Source organism: Cyprinodon tularosa, unplaced genomic scaffold, assembly GCF_016077235.1.
Source record: "Cyprinodon tularosa strain WSP-4 unplaced genomic scaffold, ASM1607723v1 ctg139, whole genome shotgun sequence".
Taxonomy (NCBI): domain Eukaryota; kingdom Metazoa; phylum Chordata; class Actinopteri; order Cyprinodontiformes; family Cyprinodontidae; genus Cyprinodon; species Cyprinodon tularosa.
In genome coordinates, this window is record NW_024038210.1 from 235,342 (window position 1) to 262,523 (window position 27,182).

Consider the following 27,182-nt stretch of genomic DNA (forward strand, 5'->3'; position numbering starts at 1 on the left):
AAGTGCAACAGGTTTCCAGTCTAATTATTTTATCAGCTATGCAAGTTGCTTTACAACCCATCCAATATTTCTTTATCAACACTCTTTAACGTTTTGAACTGTCTGAGTTGTCTGTAATGTTTCACGCTATGCCGTGTTGCTCTGTCATGTAGAATACCCTTGCTCGGTGTAGAAAGTCCTTTTTGTAGTTAATTCCAGATGCTGCAGATTCAGATGGGCCTATTACGGTAGCTTGTTGTTGTTTTTAGTTCTTCTGTGTTTCAACTTATTTTATAAAATGTTCTTCTAAAGTAGAGAAATTTAACTGCTGCTGTGGATGGACAGCAGCAGGTGGGACAGGTGTGGGCATGATGAAACTGCCAGCTGCTGTTGACACCTTAAGGTGAAGAATAGTCTGCTAGGAGAGAGACTTGTCTCATTCTGTCCCCTTTAATCTTCCTTCTCAACCTTCCATTCTAGCCTTGCTTCCCCTCCTTCTCCTCCTGTGGTACAAGTTTAGCCTGTTGTTGTTGGATGTTCTTCCTGCAAATTTGTTTTTATTGAGTAACCAAAACTGTTGATGAACCAGGCCCTGGTTTTATTGATACTACTCCTCCCTCCTCACCTTGTAAAAGCTTGGGCTGATTACCTCTGACACACGTTTAGTTTCCTTTCTTCTTTATATTTTTTCCCCCTTCAATGTGTTTTTCTTTTCTTGTTTATAATGCAGCAGTCAATACAAGAGCTGTTTAATTTTTGTGGGGACCAGAAAGGAGAAGATCAGGATGGATCCTCTTGCCGGATTGACTCATTTTCCCTGGCTTTGTCTTAATCTTCACTATTTATTTAAGCTTGGTGTCTCCACCACTCCCATCACCCTCTTGTCCTTTCCGTCATGCCATTTTCTTCTCTCATCTTCTGCTTCTTTGGATTTTTTTTTTCCATTGCCTTGAATTGTTTTTCCCCTTTGCAGCTTCCTTCTGTACATGTTCGACTGTGCGGCAAAAATCCAGCCTTGGGGCAACATTCCCCCTTTCATGTGAGGACCAGTGGTGACATTAAAGACCTGCAACGTGGTCTGTCGCTTTGCATCAGCCCAGCTCTCAGTAACTATGCTCAGGGATTTTAGCATCTGCTCGGCTCTGCTCTCACTCATCGCCAGTCTCAAACATCAGTTAGTAGCGACGAGGCGCCTGCTCCCACTGGCTGTAATTGTGTACATGCATATATGCGCTTGCAGATTTGTTAAGCCCTCACACCCAAGTGCTTTGAGGCAGATCAATGTTTAAAAGCTTAAGCCTGGTAAAAGCATGTTTAATGACAGTTGAGTCAGCGAGAAGGCTTCTTTGATTCCTCTTGTTCTTTAGCATTCTGACCCAGGAGGTATGACACTTCCGTCCTTTTTTTTTTTTTAATCTAAAAACAGCATTCATCATTTCTTGGCAGACGGAACAGCTGATGAAGGTAATTTTCAAGAGATAAAAACAGATCTTCAATGAACTGGTTCTTGTTTTTATCTGCAAACTGATGTTAGATGGCCGAGCCTGACCTTTTCCTTAGTTTCTCTCCGTCTCTAATCTCTAGCATGCTTATTTGACAGCCAGCCACGTGAACAGTCTTTTTAATGTTTTTCTCAATTGTTAATTTTTTCCCACAAGAGGCTCTAATGTTTAGACTTCTGAAGAAAGGACCAAGCAGGCTGTAAAAACAGGCATTAAGACACAACACCAGCTGTGATTTCAGTGTTAGTTACCCTAACGCCTGGGATGGCGACTGTCGGTTTGATGGGAACTCCAGATTGTGTTTACAGGTCCCAACCTGCCTGGCTTGTTTCTTAGGATGAACTCAGACAAGTACTCTGTTGTGTAACCTGTTTGTCTTCTTTCCCAACTCCTTAATGAAGTCTATAACTTTGATGCCGACTAACATCATCTCAATTGTGGAGAGACATATAGTTGATATGAAAAGTATTTTATTTTTTTTTAGGATTTCCTTATGTGTAGCTTAATCCATTTTCCCTTTTAATGTTCAACTCCCACCAGCTTCTCTGCTGCAAAAAAAAAAACAAACACCTTTCCTAAAATCTGATCCTACTGATATGGTTGCTTTTCCTCCACACCCTTGGCTCTGGTTTTGCTTGTCGGTCAGAAGGTTCAGCTTTGGGCTTATCTGACTGGAGCACATTCTTCTACCTGTTTGCTTTATCTCCTTCATTGCTTCCAGCAAACTGCAATCAAGACTCTTTTTTTCGACATCCTTCCACAGAAGCTGTAATTATGGAGTGCATGGCTATTTGTTCTGTTTAGCAATATGTCCAGCCATATTAATATATGAATTTATAACAATATCATCACATAGATGCCGAAATCTAAATGTATTGATCCACATCATCCATCTGCCCTGTCAGTTTGAACAGGTGATCTATTCATATTGTTTCTGATTAAGAAGATTATTAATTATTTAAATGCCAGCAAGAGTTCATGTTGAGTCGATGCAGATGTTAACAATTTATTTGATGTCATATGTCACTTAAAAACAGTCGCAGACTTGTCATTTAATCTCATTTAATATCGTCAAACATTGCATCGCTATTCAAACAAATCAATATGATCTCATCATATCCCATATTATATGATTACAGGCCTCTTGGCTGCTTTGCCCTGTGGGTACGTTAGCTGACTGTGACAGAACATTAGCTCTGCTATGGCTTCCGTGTTTTGGAGGGTTTATAGGATCCAATGTTGTGTTGTTTTCCTGTAATGTGACAGCAACCATTCCTCCAATCAAAACATAGGATAGTGACACATACAGATATATTGGTATTTACTCTAAGTTGTTTGTTTTTTTTGGTACAGATTAACACATTTTTTTCATCGCTTTTTAACCAGGTATTCTTTTAATCCCAGCTGGATTACGGCTACTCATTTACGTATTTGCCTCTCTACCTAGCTTAGCTAAACTGTAACCGTATTTACCACCAGCATTAACGTATACAGGCTCACTGTTTACAACTTACTGCTGTACTTTATATAACGTCTCTGGTTTTAATTAGTTTTAATTATTAATTTAATTAGCTTGTTAAATGGATTAAAGCATTTTTATATTTACATATAAAAAGCCATCTTAGGAAAAATGCCATCATATCTTTGCTCCTAATGTATTTCTCTACAAAACATAGTATCAGAGCTAGTAACTGGCTGATGTGACACACATTTGTTTTTATTTTCTGTTTTCTTTTTTTTTTCTTTTTTTATTCCTTGCTTTGATTTATTATATAGTGGCATAAACATAAACATTTGAGTCTCTCCTTTTCTAATTTCTGGTCTTTTAGTGAATGCCCTAGGAATATAGTTGGTGTTTGTTTGGAAATTTAATGGGTTGTTTGCACCTTTTTTCAGAACATATTTCGTCAAAGAGGTTAACAGTCTAAACTGATTTATTTCCTGGTAAAATAAGGTTCAAATAAGTCAACATTTTGAAGCTCACCCTGCTTTAACCCCATCCGCAGCCTTCTCCCTAACGTGTCTGCTGTGTTCCTTGGTCTTCATGATGCTGTTTGTTCTCCGACAGCTGGATTTATACTGACATTAGAGTGTAGCCATCATTTGAAAGGATGTCAGACTGTGTGAAAACTGGTTTTGTTCTTTTTCTTGCGGTTTGGTATTGAGCTATGATTCAGCACTGCAGACAGGTCAGGAGAGTGGATGTTTAAAAACCGACCCGGACATTAATCTTTCTGAGCCACTGGTGCCCTCTTGTAATCTGACCGGATTCCCTGATAATTAGAGAGGAGAAAAATATGTGATTTTGAATCATTCTGTCATTCTCACGCCTGCCAAACATCCCCTGAATGTAGTTATAAATATATATTTTTAAAATGTGTGTGACGCTGTCGGCGCTGCGCTGCAGGCAGGCTGCTGCTGATGCCATCTGTTCCCTCCCCAAAATAAGTCTTGCAACCTTTACAGTAAGAATATGTTCCTGATTTTGTTGTTTGACATATTAAAATAATCCCTTAAATGTACACCTATCAGCTATTAATGTGTGTGTTTTATTACTGCTCACCATCATGTGCATTATTGCTGGTGGAATACTGATATCCCCCCAAATTATTCATGAAATGCATCAGAACTATAAACACATTAGATAACTGCCGGCTCTTTGAAATTTAGAACGAATGAAATTTGATCACCAGGTTAGTTCAGTCGTAAAAAACAGCTTTTACCAGTTAAGAATTTTTTCAGAAGTGAAAGGGTACCTGCCAAACAAAGATCTGGAGTATGTAATCTATGCTGTTATTAATATAAGATTGTATTACTGTGATTCTTTATATGCTGGCTTTGACCACTCACTTTTACGCTGTCTGCAGTTGGTACAAAATGCAGCTGCCCGTCTCCTTACTGGCACACGTAAACGTGACTACATATCACCTGTTCTAGCCTCGTTGCACTGGCTCCCGGTTGTTTTTAGGATAGATTTTAAAAATGTATTGCTTGTTTTTAAAGCTCTTAATGGTCTAGCCCCCCTGTATTTGACTGAGCTTCTCAAAATCTATGCCCCGACCATAACAGTGAGATCCTCTATCAGTTGCTACTGGTCATGCCTAAAACCAGACTTAAGACCAAAGGTGATCGTGCCTTTATGGCAGTGGCACCAAGACTCTGGAATAACTTGCCTTGGCATATTCGATCAGCAGGCTCCTTTGAGGTTTTTAAATCCTCTCTAAAAGCAAACTTCTTCTCCCTGGCTTTTAATCAAGTCTAAGTGGACATTTTGCAAAAAAGTTTTTTACATTTTATTTAAAAAAATAGTATTTTATTTTAAACATTTATCCTGTTGTATTTATTATAAAATTTTTCTTTTTGTAATGTTTTTTTGTATTTTAGCCTTCAGTTTTTATCTTATGTTCCTTAACTGTCATTCCTGTACAGCACTTTGGTCAACCACGGTTGTTTTTTAATGTGCTTTATAAATAAAGTTTGAGTTGAGTTGAATCAAATCAGTGTTAAGGACATAGGCTTTGATGCATAAACAGGTGGGATCTTGCAATTCTTGCATTTTTTGTTTGATTAAAACTCCTTTTAAATTTAGTAATTTTTTCTGTGCTTTACTTTATATATATATATAAAAAAAACAAAAAACTAGGAATATGAAAATAAGACAGGATCCCTTGAAGTTATGCTTACAGACGTCAAAGTCCAGCGTGACAAATGTTCCTATTGTCTGTTGCTGCTGGAGGTTCTGTGGACGGTGGTCATGTTGCTGACTGGGCTGAGAACAGGAAGCACATTTTGTCTTATCATTCCCGCTCACACTGACACTCTGAGTCTTTCTTCCCATCCTTTTCCTCTCCTGTTTCCTCTTTGGACAGCAGGGCCTTTCCTGTCATTGTTTTGACCAGAGATGCAGCTGTTTCTTCAAAAACTTGGGCAGAACCACTTTAATTAACCTCATAATTATCCAGTGTAACTGATTTGACTTTTTTTCGTAATCAGTAAGATCTTATTCTAAGAGAAGTTTCAAAACAGTAACCATAGACCGGCTGTCAGCAGTGGAATTCCTGCACAACTCCAGAACGAAACGGGACCAAGGATCACTCGGATCCACAGCTCGTACTCAGACATAACACTCCTTGGGCATGTTTCCTGACTTTGCATCCTGTTATTCTTAACATTCCTTATCTTCTATTCTCACATCTTGTTGCACACATCCTGTTCTTTATTTCACTCCCACCACATTCCTGTGGTGTGTATGAAAGTGTGAATGCTTGTGCGTAACGCTGTTAGTTCAGGTAGACACATTAACTCTCCTGCTGATTCTTTTTTTAATAATTATTTTTTTGCTGTTATTGAACCCAAAAAATGCCCCAAAATCTTCTTTTTCAAATCCATTACTGACTTTATTTGTTTTTTTTTTATCTGCTGTGTTCCGTAGCAAAGTCATATTTGAATGTCAAATCATTCTGGCTTAAACATGTATATAAATGTACTCTTTATCAGACGATATTGTCCCAAAATTTAGAAAATTTCTATTGGAAAAAAAAAAATTCTGTCATAAAATCTGTTTTTTCTTTTTTTTTCATTACTTTATGCAAGGCAGTTGGTTGTACGTCAGCTTGTACACCTGAATTCAGCCAATCATACATCAACGGTCATCTGTCAATCAAATGTTTTCGGTCATAGCATCATAGGTGTAGAGCTAACAGAACTGGCAGCGTTGGGAGGCAAGGGCTCAAACATGTACGGCTGTAAGCCTACGACACCAAACAAAGAGTCTGCCGCCCTGTCATACTCTTCCACAACATCTTCATCCCCGCTTTCCTCCTCTAAATAAAAAAATGTATGATGGAGGAGACTCATCCCCGACCTCAGACACAAAACTCCCCTCTTGCGTGTTTCCGCTGTCCATAGCGTTCCTTGACAGTGTCGTTTCTAAGTCACCAGTTTAGTGCTACTTGGTCCTTGTGATTTCCCATTGGGAACCTACTAGCACAAAGTTGCTAACTGGTTAGCAAGATGCTTCCAAGACACAATCAAACTTGCTTGTGTACCTTCCGCCACAACAATCCCGCCCCGTTGATAATCGATAATCACTTTCACTTTATTCACTCATTTAAAGTCGGGTACCACTCGAGAATTTGGAAATGCAACGGTTGGAACAGCCGCATCCCTACGACTTTAAAAACAAACTGTTCAAAGGTACGCAAAGGTGTTTTCAGGTTATCAAATTAAGAAAACCTGATGCTTAGTTTTTTTTTCAGAATATATACAATGCCTCTGTTTATTTCACTGTAAGGATTAAATAAAACCCCAATATTTAGGTTGTGTATAATGAGGAGAAAGTGACTGTGAAAGCTGCAGATACCCGGATAAAACACACAAAGGAAAATCATCTGCTGGATTCAATCAACCGGCTGCTTTTCTATCCACGCCTGTGCTGCTTAAGCACCTCATTCTAGCTGGTCCTCTCTCATCATATCCAAGTTTTATTTCTTGAAACTTATGCTCCCCGATGCCTAATTGAGACAGTCGGGTTTCTTTTCTTCCTCTTTGACAGTATGTACTCTCTGAAATTTGTGAAACCATTTTAAGCTCATGAGGCTTCTTTGCGAATACCAGGCTGTTAAATGACAATTGCTTTGGCTTCCAATTTAACGCTACATACGGCTCCCCTTCAGATGGAGGAAACTGTGCTAAAGTAGTTGCTTGATATTTTTGAAGGAGTCTGAGTCTGCAATTGTGTGCATTAGGTTGGATGATTCAGCTGAGGTAGCAAATTGGGGTTGCTTTACAAAGTGAAGCAAGAAGAAAGGGAGCAGCAGCTGCAGAGAACTTCTTAAAATGACTAATAATATTAAACTTCTGAGAAATGGCTCCTGGCTTTTTGTTCCCACCTCACTTCTTTGTGCTTCTTGAAAGAAAACCACAAGCATGAAAGAAATGGTTGTCGATCTCTCTCTCACCTTGGGGTAGCTCCCTCAAATGTACGTATGACTGTACATGCAGAAGACCTACCCCCCCTCCACCACCCCTGCTGAGAGTAATAAAGCTTAGCCGCTTGCAGCAGCCATTAAAACCAACCATTATGTTTCTGTATCAAGTTAACCCTCCCTAGCAGTACCACCACGCTCTGTGGCAGACCCCAACAAGTGCACAGAAGTGCTGCTGCCTTGGCTCATTGAGCTGCCAGCTCGCCCCCCACTAACAGATAGCCCCATAAAGCAGTTCCACATCATCAAAGATGGAGATGATCCCGTTTTCTAATTTTAGACTGGGGTCCTAATAGCTCTCTAGATACGAACAGCAGCTCTTTTACTTTAAAAGGGGGGTTCTGCTGTGTGGGCCCGAATGGAAGCGGGAGGGACTCCTCTAACAGCTCTGACTGCCTTTGTGGAGCGCCTGGATATCATTTATTTTCTTATTTTGAAATTTTTGTGTCTGATATTTTTGCTGTTTGATAAATTTGCAGTCATTTCTAGATATTAAATTACTTTACACCTCAATCTTGTTTCAGGATAACTATCATCCAGATTTTTTTTTTTATTATTTTAAACCTCAGTGGGACTTTTAGCTGTTATGTTTTTTTTTTATCAAATGTCCATGACACCACCTTGAACTTCTCCATCTACATGCCTCTTTCTAGCTCTTATGATTGCTACATCTGGCTCTGATAATTAACTCACCTTAAAATGCACCAGTCTTTTTTATGGCTTTTTTCTTCTTCCCCTTTTTCTTGGTTTGATCTTCGAGGCCAAGATGACCCTGATTTATTCATCAAAGCAGAATAGATTTTTACTCACTCAACGTGCGCTGTGGTTGATGTGTTTCTGGAGTAAAAATATAGGTAGTTCTAAGTTATGTGCTTAATTAGAGATCAACTAATACACGTTCTCCGAGGCCGGTGGCGTTTATTTTGAAATAAGCTATGTTGTTTAGGCCTGCAGCCGATGTATTCATTGATTAATTTTTCTTTTTTCATTTACTCGATGGAAATGGCACAGTAAAGACACATGTTGGATCAGTCTAAATTTAAGCAAAAAAAAGGAAATATTTACCGACAGGATAACTATTGCTTGCACTTCATATGATCTGAAGAATGCATTAGCATTAGTGGATGCAAGATAAAATGCAACCATGATATCTGTTGACTGGCTAATTCTGGACATCTGTATTTAAAATGCACCTCTCAGGCTCGTCTGGTTCAGTTCGAGGTTTGATCTGCTCAATATTTTTAAAACTTTTTCTTTTTTCCCCCCTCATAGTTGAATATGAGGATAAAATTGAGCTGTAGGTTTAAGGAAAAACTAAATTATTCTCATTTAAGCATCAAAGCATCAGTTTCTGACTTTGATCTGCTTTTTGAGAAACTCAGGAAAGGTTCAAACTTGGATGAATAGAAAAAGAAAATCATTGTTTTTCTATTTGCCGCTCTGTTTACAGGTCAGAGGTGATTGAAGGAAAAAGGGTTGATTTTAATTGCTGAAAGACTGACTGGTAAATCTGTGATGATCTTCATATTAGGTGTTCTTTAAGGATGGAGGACTGTTTGGCTTAAAGTCTCATCATTAAGAATGCGGTCATCGTGCAGAATTAATTTCATTTTAATCAGACATCTGCATGATCATATTACATGGATAAGAATCTAACATCTCCAGAGGTTTGATAGTTTGCAAACCCAATGTTTGTTTCTCTCCTCTCCGTTCCTGCCTCTCGCTCGGCGTTTAGCTCTGTCTTTCCATCTCTCCTTGTCTGCATCATCTGTTTGCTTTGTTTAATCACCAAACTAACATGCTCTGACACTTTTTTATGCCACGCTGTCCCCATTACTGCCAGCAGTCACAGAAAGCCCCATTCAGTCTGGCACCTTTTTCTCCTCCTGCATCCAGTCACGCTGACAGCCCCAGAAAACATTGCATTTGCCACCGATTATGATAAATGGCTTTGCTGATTGCTGTTCTTGGCCATCACCACACCTACATGTTCCAATTTTAGAATACATATTCTCAGAGTTTCAGACAGAGGAGGCTCCACGCTCCTTATTGTTTTTGACAAACCTAGAAAAATAACGGTTAGAAATGCATCAATAAGGCATTTTCTCTTTTGCTTATGTCTGCTTTTCTGTTACCTTTCCTTCTGGTTCTGATTTTGACCTGTCGGGTACTGCAGGTACCTACAGGTGAGGAATTACATGGAGTTACAAATTCTTATTTTAACATCAAACTTTTATTCAACATTAAAAAAACAACCCGATAAATAACAAACTTGGTTAATGTGATTACTCAAATAAAATCGCGGGAACAGCTAAGGGAAATAACTTGGTATATAAGCGCCGATTCCTATCTCTGGTCAATAAGATTTTGCCTCCCCCTCTTTCATAGCAGAGAAAAAAAATAATAAAATTAGTGTTGAAAAGTTTGGTTTATCAGACTCCTTCTTTCATGTATTTAAGAAAACTTTTTTACTAATACTTATTCAATGTAGTTCTTATTTGTTTCATATTTAATTGAGATTTTCTTCCCACCCCACGTTGATCCCTTATCCATCAATGCATGTTTCTTCACCATCACAACAAGTCTGTTTGACTACTAATATCCTCTTCGTAAAACAAAAAGATTTAGTTTGAACTTTCTCTATAGTGCTAGAACGGGGCCTGAGTGAAGTGCAAAAAGAAAAACATTAAACTGCTTTTTAAAAGGTGTTAAGGAAAGCTCTCTGTTAACACATTAAGCTTTCTCTCCCCTTGCTCTTTTCCTGAAAAACAATCACTTGGAACAAACTCTTTAAATAACACCTCATAACGTATATTTATTAAATAACCATGAGACATGACAACAGATTTTGTCAGAAATTGTAATCTCACTCAGACCAGAGAAGTTGCTTTGTGTAACAAAAGGCTCAAAGACAAAAGGCACTTCTCATTGAAGTCGGACCCAAATCACAGTGAAAGAAGCATTTTATACAACGACAGTATGCCACATCATTACATCATATACGTTTGTAAATGAGGAGACATTAATGGTTCCAGCCTTATCAAAATAATCCACTATGTTCTTAGATCAAGGACACTGCTCTCATTCAGTTCCCTAATCTGTGGCATGTGCTTAATGAAGATGATATTATCCTGATAGAGAAAGTGTCCTATTTAGATAAACTACTTGGGAAAACATTAGATCTGACACGCAACAGGCAGGTGGTATTACGGACTCACACATCGTCAATAAAAATAATTATAACATATGTAACCAATGGGTAGAAATGACCTGAACAACTTTTCAAAAGCTGCACGATACTCCAGTCCATTTTAGTTAAGATTTCCACTCTTGAAGTTGCACCAGCTAAAAGAGCGAGGTGCGTTAGAACGCTGGGACCCTTTTTCCACCTGGATCCCTGCTCTTTTTCACCCTCATGTCCCTCCGTTGTTGGACAAACACCCCCCGACTCCTTCACCGCCTCAGCCGTATCTAGACCCGCAGCTAGTTCGTCCCTCTTGTGTTAGGGGTGTGCAAAATAATCGTCATGATGATGCATCGTGATTCTAATTTTCGTGATCTACTGCATCGATTCTTGACGCCAAGTATCGATTATTAATTAGAAAAAAATTAATAAATAAAATTGCATGAATGGTTGGTGAACATCAGCCAAAAACAAGTGTAATACAACTTCCAGTCCAGTAGATGTCGCTGCCTTGTGTCACAAGCATTTCCGGCTGCGGGATACTGCGACGAGTCATTCATAAACAAAACACGGAGGAGATTGAGAAACTTTGTCCGGCTCCATCACATTTCAAATCCGATGTTTGGAAGCATTTTGGTTTTAAAAAAAAAGGTAAAAATAAAGTTGATATATTTTTACAGTGGTATTTGTTTTCATGGCAATACCTCCAAAAGTCGTTTCAATAAATACAGCTATGTATGAATGCAGTTGCTTTCAGTTATTTATCAATTGGAAGACACTACCCAGATCATACCCAGCCAGTCAGCCACTGGTAATGGCTGTATTTTTTTCTAACAGTGTTCAGTGAAAATATCGCAATGCATCGCAATAATTCAAGAATCGTGATGCATCGTGATAGAATCGTATCGTGGCATATGAATCGTGATTCAAATCGAATCGTGACTTCTTTGGCAATACCCATCCCTATCTTGTGTTGTGGTGTGGAGTAAGAGTGCAGACCACGCTTTAATATTGAGTATAAATCAAAAATGTCTTCGACAAGCTCACTGCGACACACCGCTGAGGGAGGATAACCAGCCCATTAGAATGTGAATGATGAGGTTATAGTAACATTCATCTCTTATCATGGTTATGTGGTGGTTTGTATCTACAAGCTGGTAAAAATAAATGTGTTAGTACTAAAAAGTCTAGAAATTTATTATTTATTATTACTTTTAAATAAATGAACATCTAAGAACCCTGAAAAACAACATATTCTTGATTGTATCAGTTGCAATCTTAGTATTCTTTTTCCATACTGGGAAGTACTTTCAGTTTAACAAGTTATTTCCTGTCTCAGTCATTAAATCCTGGTTTTTCATTATCCGGATTATTGGAGCTCTATTACTCTCCCTGTCCGCCCTCTTGTCACAGAGCGTCTGTAGTTTTCTGATTTTAATCTCTCCATCTGTAGACTGAACATAAACCAGCGGCTAGTATTGTTAAGTTAGTGGAGCTTCCTGCAGTATTTGTTTAGCAGATTTTTCTCGGAGGCAGTTTTCCTCCTCCTTCCATGTGGAGCGTTATTTCTGTGGGTTCATTCTCTCAGGGGAGCCTTGCCTACAAACGCACACGGGTTCATTAGCTTGTGTGTGTGGGTGTTCTAATGTTTAGTTAGGAGTTTGTTTTTATGTCTTGTGTGTATGCTTTTTTGTGGAGACTCTGTCCAGAACGTAGTTAGTTGGCTATAGTTGTTATATAGTCTGTGTTATTTACGGCAGCTGCAGCTCATTATTGAGGATCAGAGAGCAGAACGTGCTGCTTTCAAGGATGCAGTTGGCCGAGGCATATATGTTCATGTGCACACTGAAAGCCTCGGATTTTGAGCCACACTGTTTGCTTCGGGAAAGTTGGCTTTCTCTTACTGTGTTTAAGCAGTTTTCTCCCTGTTATAAAAAGCTCTGCTCATCCTCAATTTGGGTGATAGAAGAACTGCTCTGTTGGCTTGCTGTTTACTTGCTGCTGCTGTGTGTTTCTTCTTTTACCTGACTCGGGGAGAGAGTCCAGAAACCTTCATGTCAGTTTCTGGCCGATCTACTTAAAAGCATGAACCTGAAGCCTCTACCTCACCGTCTTTGAGACAAAGGCTTCCCCTCGGGCTACAGCTCACCTTTTTTTTTTTTTTTTTTTACTGCTAAAGCAATTGAAGTCTTCGCTGTTTTTTTTTGCTCTCAGTGTATATCTGAATATTGTTTGGTATTACCTATTTTTAATACCTGTTTAAATAAATTTTTCTAATAACATTTTGAATAGGTTCTCTTATGGAAATGTGAAGAACGGTGTGGATCAAGTTGAAAATATAGTTCATTTTCAACTTTCTGTCTTGGTGCGCACATACTTTAAACTAGGCTTGCACAATGTTTGCAAACTGGCTCACGTCAGTAAAAAAGATATAATTAAGCCTGGCAAATAAAATTAATGAAAATAAATCATCAAAATCTCTTTTTTTCTTTCTTTGGGATTAGGGTTTGGCTTTTATCAGATATTTATTGTTATAAGTTTCTAGTCAAGTTGATAATTTTGATTATCATCTAAAGAAATTATAATTTTCAAACCCTGGTCCCTTTCAAAATTGATATCTGACTTGTGCCTCATTCAAAATATTGCCATTTTAACATTCATGTGCAATATTTATATAATGGTCTTTATTTGGAAAGCAACATGGTCATATTTTCCAATTGTTGTAAGTGTTTAAGATTCTAACTATTGGAAAAAACAGTCTTACAGCAAAAAAGAAAGTCAAACGTGATGCAGATTGGTGCCTAACGTGATAAAGGTCACAGAGGATGTAGAAAGCACTGAAAGCAGATATCTTGCTTTCCAAAAATACACCAGTTACTCGATTATTAGATATCTGAAGACTGTGCAGATACAGTCAAGTACAAATAAGTACAAGTTTAGGATGTGAAACACAATTTAAACACATTGTTGTTGAATAAGGAAATGTTCTCTTTAAAAGCCTAGTTGCAGCAAGCATTCCCTGTGTAAATAAACCCCACCCTGTATTGTTGCTCAAGGAAAGGGAAAATAAATGAAAACAGTTCTTTTTTGGAGTAAAAGTCTGACATATAAGCTTCTCATATTCCACTTTGGTTGCCATCTGTTTTTAATTCTAAATATGTGTCCGCATATGTTGCAGCTTTGCGTAACTTTGCTCTCCATTGTGTAGTTGCAAGTTTTGAAAACATTTTTTTTTGTCTTTTGTGGAAGATTTCTTCTGTTGCTTTGGGAACGGAAAACACTTGAAACAGCAGTTTCTGAATCTCTGGAAGAAATTGTGAGGAAATCCCCGTTCCTTCCCTGTGCCCAAAGTTCAGCCTGGCTGTATTGCATCCTTTGGTCTTCTTGCTTTGTCCCAGTGAGTGTTTTGTAACACAGGAAGAATATATGAGGAACAGACAGAAGATGGACACTTTGGGAGTGAAATTGGTTTATTTTGCTTAATCACAACTGTTCCTTTTAAGCTCAGGCCTTGGTATCAGTCTGTTTTTAAAAGGCATTACCTATTTAGATTGTTTTTCAAATTAGCTTTGGTGTTTGATTTAGCAATCTCTTTTGCAATATTATTTCTTTAATTAGGCTGGGAAATGGTGTTTTACAGTTGTTTTGTTGTGGTTTATTAAAGTAGCAACATCTGATACTAAAACAGACAGAATCCTTTGTTTATACTTTGCTCTAAATAAGCTTGAAAAAGTTCAGTCTAGGCAACTGCACGTACAGATTTTTTTAGAAGATAATTTTACCTCTCATCCAGGAAGAAAGGTCTTCTAGAAAACTTCACGCCTATTTGCCTAGGCTGAAATTTTTTAAGATTGACTATGACCTGGATGACTGAGAATCTTCTCAGATCTGTTTTGAATAGTTGGACATTAAAATCCAAAAACCACAGGTTGGGTTCTAATTACATCTAGTTTTTTCATGTCTTTCACAAATCTTTTTCTGTGTTTTTAAAATTAATTCTCGACCTTTTTTAAAGTAAAATAGTTCCGTATTTTCTTATAATCAACATTACTGATGGTGGCGTCACTTTCGAACAACTTTTGGTCAGAGATATTTTCTAATACAATTCTAACCAAGCAATAGCAACCCACCTGTAATCCCTTAGAAGACACTTAGGGGCTCAATGACTTTACTTAAAGATGTATATTTTAACTGTTTTGGGGAGAAATGACTAATTTCCTTATTTGCATTTACAAATGTGCATGATGTATAAAAAGCGCTTTCTTCCATGATTGTTCTGTAGTTTTTAGAGGAGAGAGCTGTGATGTTACTCATCTCAAATCTGAAGAGTGATTAGAGTTGACATTTCAGAGATCCTTAAAGGTAGAGTTAGCAGTCCTTTACCTGACCCATGATATTAAAATAAAAATAAATATGTATATAAATAATTAAAAAAAAAAAAATATATATATATATATATCTGGGCCAGAATAAGTTAGAAAAAGATATAAAGCGTGAATGTCTAGTTGCATATGTTTATGGTTTTATGTAAGGAAAAACCCTGCTTAACCCTGTTGCAAGAACAGCGAAATCATTGAAGGAACAGGAAGTTAATGTATGAATATAAAGGATTTATGCAGCTGGAGTCTGCCTCTGCATGAAAGATTGGAGAACCAAGACAATATTGAACTGAAAAGAAATGTTTTTTTTTACCTTGCAAGTAGAGAGAGATGGAGAGGGGGGAAGAGGAAAGACAAGCTGTGAGTTGTTGATAAATCCTAGAAATGCAGGTGTGCTTTAGTCTCTCCCTGATATGCACAGTCTACCCTCTCTCCCACATGCTTGGCCTGTCAGACCCCTAAACGGCTGAGGTGGAGTGTCATCTTGGATAAAGTTGTCTATGCCATGAATAAAGGCCAGGAACGCATTAAACACGCAAATCCTTTCCCTTTGCAAAGGGAAACCAGGCTTTGTGATAGCTAAAGTGCTCTGCTTTAAAGTGGAAAGGCGTGTTTCTCCCTAGAGTCTTGTTTTTACTTAGCTCTGGCACATTTAGGTGAATATATGATTGCTGCAGCATCTTCCGAAAGGAAGATCATGTCTTCAGTCTTAACTTAAGCTTTTTAAAACTTCCACTTTTCCCAGTTGATATCATGGATCAAGCACATCAACATGTACACACAGATAAAGATGGGCGGATTCTAAACGCCACACGGTTCTGATCTTAAATCACTCCACGCAAGGAAGACCCATTTAAATAATATGCCGAGTTTGAACATTTGATCATTTTGGCTTAAAGATTAATTGGTGTTAGACTCGATCTGTTTCAGGTGCCAGATTTTATCAGGCTAATACCTGGCATCACAAGGCACCCAAAGCAGCTTTTCTCTTGCAAAGCCGACAGCATTGATTATTTGGCCATTACACTTGTTTGCTCTCCTTTTCCCTCCTCTGCACGAGGACAGAGGTGCACTGCCTGGTCAGAGGATGGTTGGCTCCGAGCCCAAACGCTGAGGACAAAGCAGTTACAGAGGAGGTCTATTTTTGGTCTCTTTGCGGACCTGTTCTCATTCTTCTATAGAGCACTTCTCATTGTGTGATGCTCACCTGTCTTTAACCTGATTACAGCAGCTCCTCCTGGACCTGCCCATTGTTTTTAATACAACTCTGAGTGTTTCGATGTTTTAAAAAAAGTTTTTTCCCCCCTCCTTTCTTCAGCCAGCTCTTGGTCTGCTCCACCTGTCATCATTCTCTCCCTCTGGGTACACTCCCTCCTTATGGCCAAGATAGCAGAAGATGAGGAGAAATCATTTCTTTCCCTGACACAGGGCAGATAGATATGCAGGTGCTGTCTGTAACATTTTCCTTTTCACTTTAGATTTTGACAATCCCCGAAACTGAGCGAAACAAAAAGTAAGATGGATAAAGTGAGGTTTTTCTTTTTTAACTTTAAGGCAGAAATGAGAAGTAAGAGTCTAGAGACGTACACTCTGCTCTGGGAGTTTTAGTTTTACTCCTATTCCACTTCTTTTTGCGAGCTCTTTGACCTTGCAATTCCCTCTTATAATGTTATGGTTAATGTCCTTTCTATTGTTTCTTTTTTTTCTCCAGTTTTAGCCTTAAGGGTCCCTTTATTATGTGCTCTGTGTGTCCCTTCGACATAAGAAATGCTCACTTAGAGATCACCATACAAATATCTGTCATACTGTAGATTGTGTGAACTTGCCCTGAAACAATTAATCAGATTAATCGTAATTAATTGATAAATAAAAAAAATAGTCATTTGGTAATCAGTTAATTGTTACCTGTAGTATATAGAAGCTTGACACACGCATCCCACTCAGAGCAGTTATTATGCCTAAATTGTAAAAGATATATAAATGTTTAGCATTTAAGAAGAATATGTTCGTGAATATGCTTTGTCCAGAACTCCTCAGCAAGCTTAGTGTTAGCATCTCCAGGTTTATATTCTGCATAAAGTCTTCTTTAAGGCACCTTTTACTATCTGATGATTAATCTAAATAATTATTTAACGATTAATCAATTGAAAATATAATCATTAGTTTCCAGCCCAAAATAAGAAGTGAAGGAAAAAACTGGTCATACCAGGTATTCAGAAATCTTGTTAATCTCAGTGATTTGTATTCTATATGAAATTTATTATTCACTTTAAAGCACTCATCTTGGACATATTTGATGCCTTTTGCATGACCACTAACTAAATGCAAAAAAAAAGATAAAAAAATGGAAGGAGCCAGAATGGATGGGTTTGTCTGAAGTTGTTATAACTTCCTTCCTTGTATACATTTACTGGCACCACAGCGAAAGGTTATTTTGGTCAGTTAATCTTTTGAATATGAGTCAGCATTTCTTTCATTTCGTATCCTGTTCTGCAGATTCTAACAACCCTCATTAAAGGTATAAATGTGCTGTCCACCTTTATAAAGTTCAAGTTCCTCCACCTGTTCCTCTGGATGCACCTAAGAACCAAGTGTTTCTTGTTACGTTATTGATAAGAGAACTTACAGAGGGGGAAAACAAGCTCCACAGGATTAAAAAAAAAATAAAATTATTTTTATACCGTTTCTGAATGCTGCCCATCCAGAGTGGCGTCCATGATGCTGTAGAAACGAGAGCTCAGCTTTGCACAGTCTGTTGCAAACACACCAAGCAGCACTTAGTGCAGCAGTCACATTTACTGCTTTTTATGAATAATAATTCCTGTTAGCTTTTCTTTATCGTCTGTTTGTTCTAAAAAGGAGTTCAGATGTCATGTTCTAAAAATGTATATGGAGATTTTTTTTATTTTAATGCCAAAGTTCAAGAGAAATTTGCATCTTATTTCTGCATTTTATTTTCTTTGTTTTTGTTTGTTTTCTTTTTATTTTTAACACATCCCAATGCACTCAAAAACCCACATATCCTCACTTATGAGCTTTTCTGCCGGGGTGGACGTATGGATAAATGATTTTTGTTGGCCGTGTAAGGCAGGGGGTAATTTTTAGGTGAATGCAGCACTTCAGAAAAGAGTTGCAGCGCTAAAATTAGAGGTTGTCAAATGCCGCACGTCTCTGCTGATGGCCCAGTTCAGCCCCCTTATGTTAATGTGGCATTTCAGCAAGAGGAAATAACAATTTAGAGGAGGTAGAATTGCTACTGGTGGTTGTTGGGTTGCTCTATCAAATATGATTAAGGTATTTTTTTTTCTGGCCCTTTTAGCCAGGGGACAAAAAGTCTTTACTAGCTATGGTTTTCTTCTCATTGAGCTTTTGGCATCAGCTAATGTGCTAAGCTTAGCTCTTCTGTGCTTTTCCAGTGATGCAGCATGTGTGCACAGCTTTTGTCTGTCTATAAATGTTCTCTTGAAGAAAAACACATGTAATTTTATCATACTCTAATACTGTAGAGATTATTAGCAATTACAGCTCTCAAATTAGGGCATAATGTGGCTTTGTGTCTAGAGTAGAAGTGATATAATCTCGCTTCTGGGTTTGATGCCTGGAGGAAGTCATCTTATAAAAAGACTGAGAATATTTATGGATCCAGCAGAGCTCGGGCCATGAAACCTGAAAGAGTCACTCTGGAACAATACAAATAATGAAATAAGTTCCAGGATCCTTTCTTTTTCTTACAGTAAATTCCAGCTGCTTCATTCCATTGGATAATCAAATGGCTCCTTATATTGCAATTTTCAGAAACTCTAAAAGCGCTTCTTATACTGTGTTGGAAAGTATGAAAAATTATTCCTAATAGATTCGATGGTGGAACGCTGTAGCTTTAAAACAAAAAAAGCTGCAGAACGATAGTAAAACCTTATGCAAGTCTGGCCTACCTCCATTCGTGTTTTGATGGTAACGGACCTTCATCTATAGTTAGCTGCAGTTTAATTTGGAAGTTCCTACAGAGGACGATGCCATTGGCATTACCACCCAACATCCATGCGTCCTTTTCTGAAGCTCATGAAGGTTATTTTTTTTCTAGCCTTTCCTCACTCAAAGCTGTCTCTGTTGATCTGCCTATTGATCCATTTTTTTCCTCAGTTCTTCTTGCGTTTGGACAGTATAATTGTACAGTAATGGCCACTTGGCAAGCGAGGGTGTAACTGGAGTCTTTTGTCTTCTAATGCATGTCATTACTGCTGCTGTCAATCTTCTGTGACATTTTCACACTCATGGACATTTGTGAATATCTGCTTTTCTTCCTCTACTCCTGTGGGAAGGCGTTTTGTCTCACAATAAGCTGATAATGGGGTTTAGAAATGAGCGTGTGTGTGTGTGGAATAGCTAGAGGTCTCTGCTGGCTGTGGTTCTGTCCGAAAAGGTTCAACGGTTGGATCAGAAGTGAAGGCAGGATATACAGAAGCTGATTGTTTGTCTGGTCCTGTTATCTGCCTCTCACTCAGATGGCTGTGGCCAACAGCAGCCTCTGCTGTGGTGGAAGAAAGAAACAATCATTTTGCTGCTAAAAGGAGTTCTGTTATACACCTGTAATACAGATGCACAATATATCAAGTAGAAATCTGTATGTGTAATATTTCAATCACAAAGGACTGCTTGGATGCTATAGGAGGCTGTTATGTTTCAAGTTTATTATCTGTTTGCAGATATGTCACACTGCCCTTCACTCCTCACAAAGGAAAATATTCTTTAGCGATCTTGAATTTACAGATCCAGGGGACTCGTCAAATAATGAAAAATCATTTACTAATCCTTAAGTGCTTCAGAACCACAACCTCCCAGCAGTTTTGGTCCAATTATGCATAGTTCCAGTTTGCTCCATCTATCTTTTTGATAAAAACGAGTTAAAGGTTAAGAGATAATCTTGTTATCCCTTCATTTTCTTTTGGATTCAAAACTCCCATCCCCAGCATCGAATCTGTAGCACTCTTTATTGTTTATGTTGTCCTCACAAAATATTTTTTCTTTAAATCAGCTGATTTGACCTCATGGAAAGCAGGAAATTGTAATTAGTCATGAAAAGTCTTATTTGCTCTAATAATAAAAAAAGAAGATAAGGCAAAATGTCAGTTAAGCGCTCCCACTATTATGTAAATCTACAACAACACTGCAACATTTATATAGTCTTTAACACTTGGACGCTTCAAAATAAAATAATAATAATAAAAAAAAAACATTAGTTTTCTGTTCCTCCTATATACTGCATTAACTTCTTCTTCCTATAGGCCAGAATCGAACTGACAGCATTTCATTTCCTTTTACTAAAATCCTAAAACCATCTTGTTAATCTTTCATTCCTTTATTTGTGTTCCAGAGATCAACAGAGTGCGTAAAGATATGTACAGCGACTCAGTGAACGGCCTTGTGGACAAACACCCGCTGGAGCTGCCTGAACCCATCGGACCCATCGTTCACCTGCAGGAGAAACTGTTTGTGCCTGTCAAAGAGTACCCAGACGTAAGTGGATCAGCACCACACCTTAGTTATTCCTGCTCACAGTTTGAATAGAATACAGATATACTCTATTGCTCTTAAGTGGAAACGTTGAGATGGCACAGCAGTGAAGTGACGGATGAATGGAATAATTCAAATTCGCAAAAGGGTAGAAATGTAAAATAGAGATTATAAGGGGCTGTACAGAAGGGACAAAATTAGAAATACTGGGTTGTTATTAAAAGCAGCACACACAGGTTCAAAGGAATATGCCACAGAGTTTGATAATTAAAGGTTGCTAAAAGCGCTCTCCAGCTCTGCAGCAGCTTCCCTGCATGGGTTTGGAGACTTTTCAAAAATGGTGTTTGTTATTTTTCCCAGAGTTCTTCTGGGTTTTTATTTTTTTCTTCCCCCACCTGTATTGGATCGAAGGAGCATCAGTGGACAGAGCTGGCTTTCCTGATTAGCTTTTCCAGCTGCTTTCTCTCAGCTGTGGATGAGCTGCTGCTCCAATGGCTGATGCCACCACAGAATCAAAAAAAGTCTTCAGTTCAATTTGAAACTTCTTATATTAATCCCAAATGTAAATTAAATAATCCAGGAGTGCACCCAGTGCTCCTAAAGGTCTCAGCAGTAGAGTGTGCTCTGACTCTTCCTGAACACAGCACACAGTCCAATTTATTGTTTAGGTGAACACCCAGCTGATTGCACTCCACAATCTCAATGTCACTGGATCTTCGCAGGTTGTCATTGTGGGGGGTCTTTTTACCTCCCTGTAGAAACATTAAGACAAATGATGCATTGGCTTTTACAACAGAATTACAGTTATTATAATTTCATCAGCTGTATTTATTTACCATCTAGTTTTTTTGGGCAAAAATCTAAGTAAAACACACCCTTAAAGCAGTTGTATTTTGTAAGTAATCATGCTTGTGGTGGAACAGTTCTATTTTTTTTAAGAAAAAGGAGTATAGAAGCGGGTTTCATAGCAGGTCCATTTGCTGAGGTAGAGCAGGTATGCTGCAGTTGGTTTTGAAATGCTGTTATTGGAATCTGACATTGGTTTACAAACAAGGTTATTTTTTTGTATTGTTTTTTTATGATCAGATGATTATTTCCAACATCCCATGAACAAATGAGTTGATTTATCTTACAAATTAGTGTAGCAGCATGTATGGCTGGAGCAGTTCTTTATAAATCTATAAAAAGAAAAATGTGTAGTCACTCCATTAGTTTCTGCATCAACTGAAAAAACAAAAACTGTTTACACCCCTGTAACTAAAATGCATAATATTGGCTAGAGCCGCTCAGTAAATGAAATTGCATTTTTTTGTGTGTGTGTGACAGTAACAGCAGCAATATTGCAATCATTAATGACGTTGAGAAAATGTTTAGTCATATATTTTATTTCCAAAGTTATTCACTTACTGATTTGCACATAAAGTGATGGAGAAACTAAAGCTGATGTGCAAGGATAAAAGGAGGGACGAGTTTCAAAAACATATTTATGATTTGTTGCATCATCCCAATTTTCAGCAATACTATCATAATCACATAATTTCCTTATTAGAGGGTCTTAATATAAACTATATGTTGACAGTTAATTAGCCATATTTGTTTTCTTTCTTGATATGCAAATAAACAGAAATGTTTTCCAGGTTTCCGCGGGTCATTAAAAATCATTCAGTCATTAAATTATAATTTTTTTAATTAAACCCTTAATTGGCATTAAAATGTATTAAATGTGATTATCGTGGCATTTAAAACACTTTATTTTGAATGTTTATAAAAACAATTTCATCAGATATATTATATTGCAATTTATTTGCACTGAACTGCTTCCTGTTGATCGCGTGAATACGAAATTGCAAATTTGAACAAAAGTGGCTGGAAAACGATATATATATATATGTATATATATACATGGTACTTGTTGATGGCATTAAAATTATTTCTAAGAGCTTTAAAAGAGCATTAAAAAGCATTAAATTAGGGTTACTCATTCCTGTATAAACCCTGGTGTTGTCTTGTGCAGCCATTTTCTGGTAAAAGTTTCTAAGTTCGGGATATATTTATATTGCTTGTTGAGGATAGTATATGGAGCAGGTTGTAGACCAGGATGGGTTGAATGTGTTTTCCACCTGACGGGTCTGATAAGATTCAGCTAACCTTAGAACCAACGTCGCTCCTCTCCATCAGGTCATTATATGTTCCTGTTAAATGTCCACAATAAGTTTATATACATGTTTCTAATTTGATTCTTTTAGTTTTACTTAGAAAGGCCACCAGCCACACCTTTAAACATGGAAGTAGTGTGCCGAGCACCGTTTGAACCTGTACTGAAGTCACTGTAGACGAGAGCCAAGAAATAACTGGTTAGATTCTGCCTGCATGTTAACTAAATCACTCCCACATATATGGTGTGATGTGCAGCATCCTTGTATGACCCCTCTGCTAACTCTGCGGGCTGTGCTTGGTGCCGAATTGGGTCGGTAACTCCGTTGTGTTTATGTGCTGTCAAGGAAGCTACTAAATTAATTGGGGTTCCCCATGGTGGCCATGATGACTACAGAAGATTCAGACATACCTGTAGGAGCCTAAAAATGACACGGCACAGATTTCTTACTCCTGTTTTAGTGCCGATGTATCTATATATAAACCAGTCCACCACATGAGATCATTAAGTAGAGAAGGAAGGACCACAGTAAATCCAGGAAGGAGCTGCCAGGAGGCAAACCCAAGGAAATAAATCCTACTTTGTGCAAAACTATGTATGTGTGGTAGAGACGGATAGATGGGGTATATAGTCTTGATATCAGTGATATATTTATTTTTTCCATTCTTTATTTAATCCCGTACGATTTAGAAAGCTACAATGCGATAATGGGTTGATTGTTGACGTCGTCTCATTCTCACACCTAACCTCCCATAGAGAGACAGTTGCATGCTGAGGAGAAAACACAGAAAACTATAAAACTGTGCCTACATGAAATAGGAGAAATCCTGTAGAGAGAAGCATTTTGGATCCCTGCTCATTCCAGACTAAAGAGAAGCTAACCCTTTTTGCAATGAGTCTAAGATCACTTTATCTGTGACTAAAACAAAAGCCTTCTTAGCGATCTGTTTCTCATTTGCTATGTTCTTTCACAGCTCATTTATATTTAGACCTGTGTGACTCTGATTCACCGCTCTCATTAGAACACGTTCATAGTGCCACCTTCTGCTGTCCCCAAAAGTAGGTCAAAGATGAAGTCGAAGATAACCAAGAATTGTCCATGTCTGCATCCCTGCACTGACAAAAACTTTTATATTTTCCAATCCTGTATTCATTTTTATACACGTCTATTGATCTATTTATATACTCAACGACTGATAAAAAAAAAAAAAAAAGTATGTGAGCAATATTATTTATTGATTTGCTATTGAGTGTTACTATATATTAATAGCATTAAAATATTTAATAAATACAGTTGTTTAATTCAGGTAACATCCAAAAAAGTTTCTAAAACAAGCAGTCCAGTTAAAGCTATAGTGCAGGTTCTTATTTTTCCGGGTGGATCCTAAAAATAAGTGGTCCTCCTAATGGTCAATCATTCTGGTGATATGTTTACGTAAAGCCGACCTACGCGCTCGTCCCCCTTATATACTTACTGCAAATCTTCTTTTGGAAAGTAAGCTTGTATGAGCAATACAAACAGTAACTATATATATATATATATATATATATATATATATATATATATATATTAGGGCTGCAACAACGAATCGATAAAATCGATAAAAATCGACTTTTAAAAGCGTTGGCAACAAATTTCATCATCGATTAGTTGTGTCGCGCGATTATTGCGTCATCCGCTGCGCCGTCATCACTGCCTCTTGACTGAAAGAGGAAGAAAAAAAAATACGGCAGAGCGTGTCAGCGCCGCAGGTGCAGTGTTGCCAACTCCGCGACTTTTCAGACCCCTCCAGCGACTATTTTTCAAAAAAGCGACTAGCGACAAATCTGGCGACTTTTTTCGGTGTCACTGGCGGCTTTTGGAGACTCTTACGTGAAAGCATGTATCATTCCTACTCTGCCGTGGGGCGCCTCCCCCACCCCCAACCGCGTTTTCCCGCAGGAGTCCCTCTCAGTCAGAGCCTCAGCGTCCAGACTGCAAATGAAGCGCGCATGCACCGGGATTGACGGCGCAAATTGATCACAATAATTAAAATAGCCTGCGCTTTGTAAAGCGAAAAAAGTGATAACATGCAACTTTTTTCAAAAGAAATTAACATGGCACGGAACCACCATGTTTATTTGGTTTTAAAGTGGGGAAACGTAACGTTAGTTTCTCAGGTAGCTCATCTGATGCTTTCCTTACCTTGTTAGTAGGTTACAGACAGTGATAAGGTTGGCTACTTATTTTACTTTTAATTTCATTTGAATTAGCTTAAGCAGCGTTTACATTTACTTTATAAATAAATTAACTTGCAAATTATGAGGGCAAGACTTTTAAAGTTTAAATCTTCTGGCAAAGATAAAGTAAAGAGGATCCTGCAATTTATAGAAGTAAAGCAGAATAAAATCCAGCAAGATCAGTAATATGTCAATTAATTATATGCCACATTCCCATGTAAGTATCTGTCTTTAGAGGATGTGTTTTTTAGCACCCCTAGTTCTCTCATTTTTATTCCAAATACAATTTATAATTTGAATCACAGGGCTATTTTTATCTCTATGGTTCAGTATTTTCTCAAGTAGCAACTTTAACTGCTATACTTTCCTGTCTTAAAAGGCAGAACTCTTCTAGTCTAAAAAAAACTCATTTGTTGAAATGGGGGGGCCTATTGTTTGAACCCCTTAGAGGCTTTTAAAAACAAAAATGTCTTTTTTTGCGCTTTATGAAACAAAGTACCCTATATTTTGTGGATGTACAGCTACATTTCTCATGTAAGTTTGCGTAGTTTTAACACAAACATTTATTTTTCCTATTGCACCAGTACAGTTAATGAGCAACCTGTACTTGTGTGCTTGTTTGTTCTGTCTATAATGTTTATTTTGGAATAAAGAGGTTAATATAAAAAATATTTTTTGTCTGATTCATCGATTAATCGAAAAATTAATCGTCCGATTCATCGATTTTTAAAATAATCGTTAGTTGCAGCCCTAATATATATATATATAATATATTATTTTTTTTTTTATTTTTTTTTAAGTGGAGAGGTGAGGTCTTTTCAAAAATTTACAAAAATCCTCAACTATATCTTCAAAATTGGATCATTGATTCTTGAAGATTTTAACAAATGATCAGTCCTAAAATCATATATATCTGGTAAGTTAGATGAAGGCTGAACTCATTATCCTCCATTGATATGAATTTGAGAGAAAAAACTGTTAACTGCAACGAATATCATCTTTGTGATCCTCTAGAAACACGATTGTATTTGCATGTTTCCCTTATAAGGTGCAGCCTTAAATGCAACCATTGCAACCTAAAGAAAAGAAAATGTGTTGCTAGAGGAAAGAAATAGGGTTTGGGTTTCTGTGCTGTAGACGACCAGAGGATATCTTGCAGTGCTCTGCTGACTTTCTCCCTCAGGAGCTGAGCTCAACATGCTCTTTGATTTAAGAAGTCCGAACAAAGGGAGTCAGGATGTGTTCATATCCAGTTAATATTTTTAGGAACGTTAAAAAGCGCAGCTAATTAGATGCAAGGTATGGGAGTGGATGAAGCAAAATGAGAGAGAGACAATAAATGAATAATGAGGGAAGGGAAATGTGTCACTTTGTGTTGGCTGCTGAAGGAGAGGAAACCCTGCTGAGGACTCAGACTTTCAAGCTGATTTCCCAAATCGCAGATTTCTTAAAAATATCCAGAGGTGCATGTCTTGCTGACTACTCTCCAGATTTTTCTGTGAAAGCAGGTAATGATGTTATGTGATTTGGCATCGAGTCATCTTCTATAGAAGTTTGGCAGCATTGATGCTTTTTTTTTTTTTTTCCCTCTCCCTTATCTTTGAGGAAAACTGGCAGTCTCATTTTCCTCAGATTTAAAAACACAACTCATACACTGCCTTGCCGTCTTTTTAGGCTATGGTTCCACTCCCTCACTGGCGCTCCTGTCAAACCAGCTCCAGGTGCCAGGTCCAGGTTTCTCTGTAGATAATTAGATTGTCCTGATGCCTGGTTCTAGTGCAGGATGTTGACTACCAGAATAACTCTCCTTGCCAGCCCACCTCTGCTCTAATTCTCTTAAGTGTGTGCCCTCCTCTGATCTGTGCCCTCCCCTCACCAGTCTCCTAATGTGTTTGAGAGTATGACTTTATCACCATCATTCTGTCTGCCCGTGTGTCTGTCTAACCGCCCCCTCACCATTCTTGAAAGTCAGCCATTTCCTGATGTCGTCAGTGGTGCAGGAATCTGTCAAGCGTCACCGCGGTGACTGCACCTTGACTGACAGCTGAGTCGCATGCTATCTGATAACTTCAACCTTCAATTAAATGGTATCTATGGCTCTGCTTCTCTACGAGCGAGCACATGCACAGTGGTAGGCAGCTGACTGACAGCTCTGCATGTCATTTCCGCTGACCTTCAGGGATCTGATCGGAAGCGTCGCAGGTCTTTTTGAATGCCCGTCTGTTTCTGCTCCATCCCCTGTATAGTATTTGTATTTGTTGAAGC

General features: G+C 38.0%; 1 protein-coding gene across 1 annotated transcript in view; it reads left to right on the forward strand.

Annotated features, from left to right (window-relative positions):
• Window positions 1-27,182, forward strand: part of qkia (QKI, KH domain containing, RNA binding a) — a 94,430-nt gene that overhangs the window by 13,315 nt on the left and 53,933 nt on the right. Inside the window, 1 exon segment of the mRNA XM_038278145.1 lies at window positions 20,403-20,545. Within this exon segment, the coding sequence (XP_038134073.1) occupies window positions 20,403-20,545 (143 nt within the window).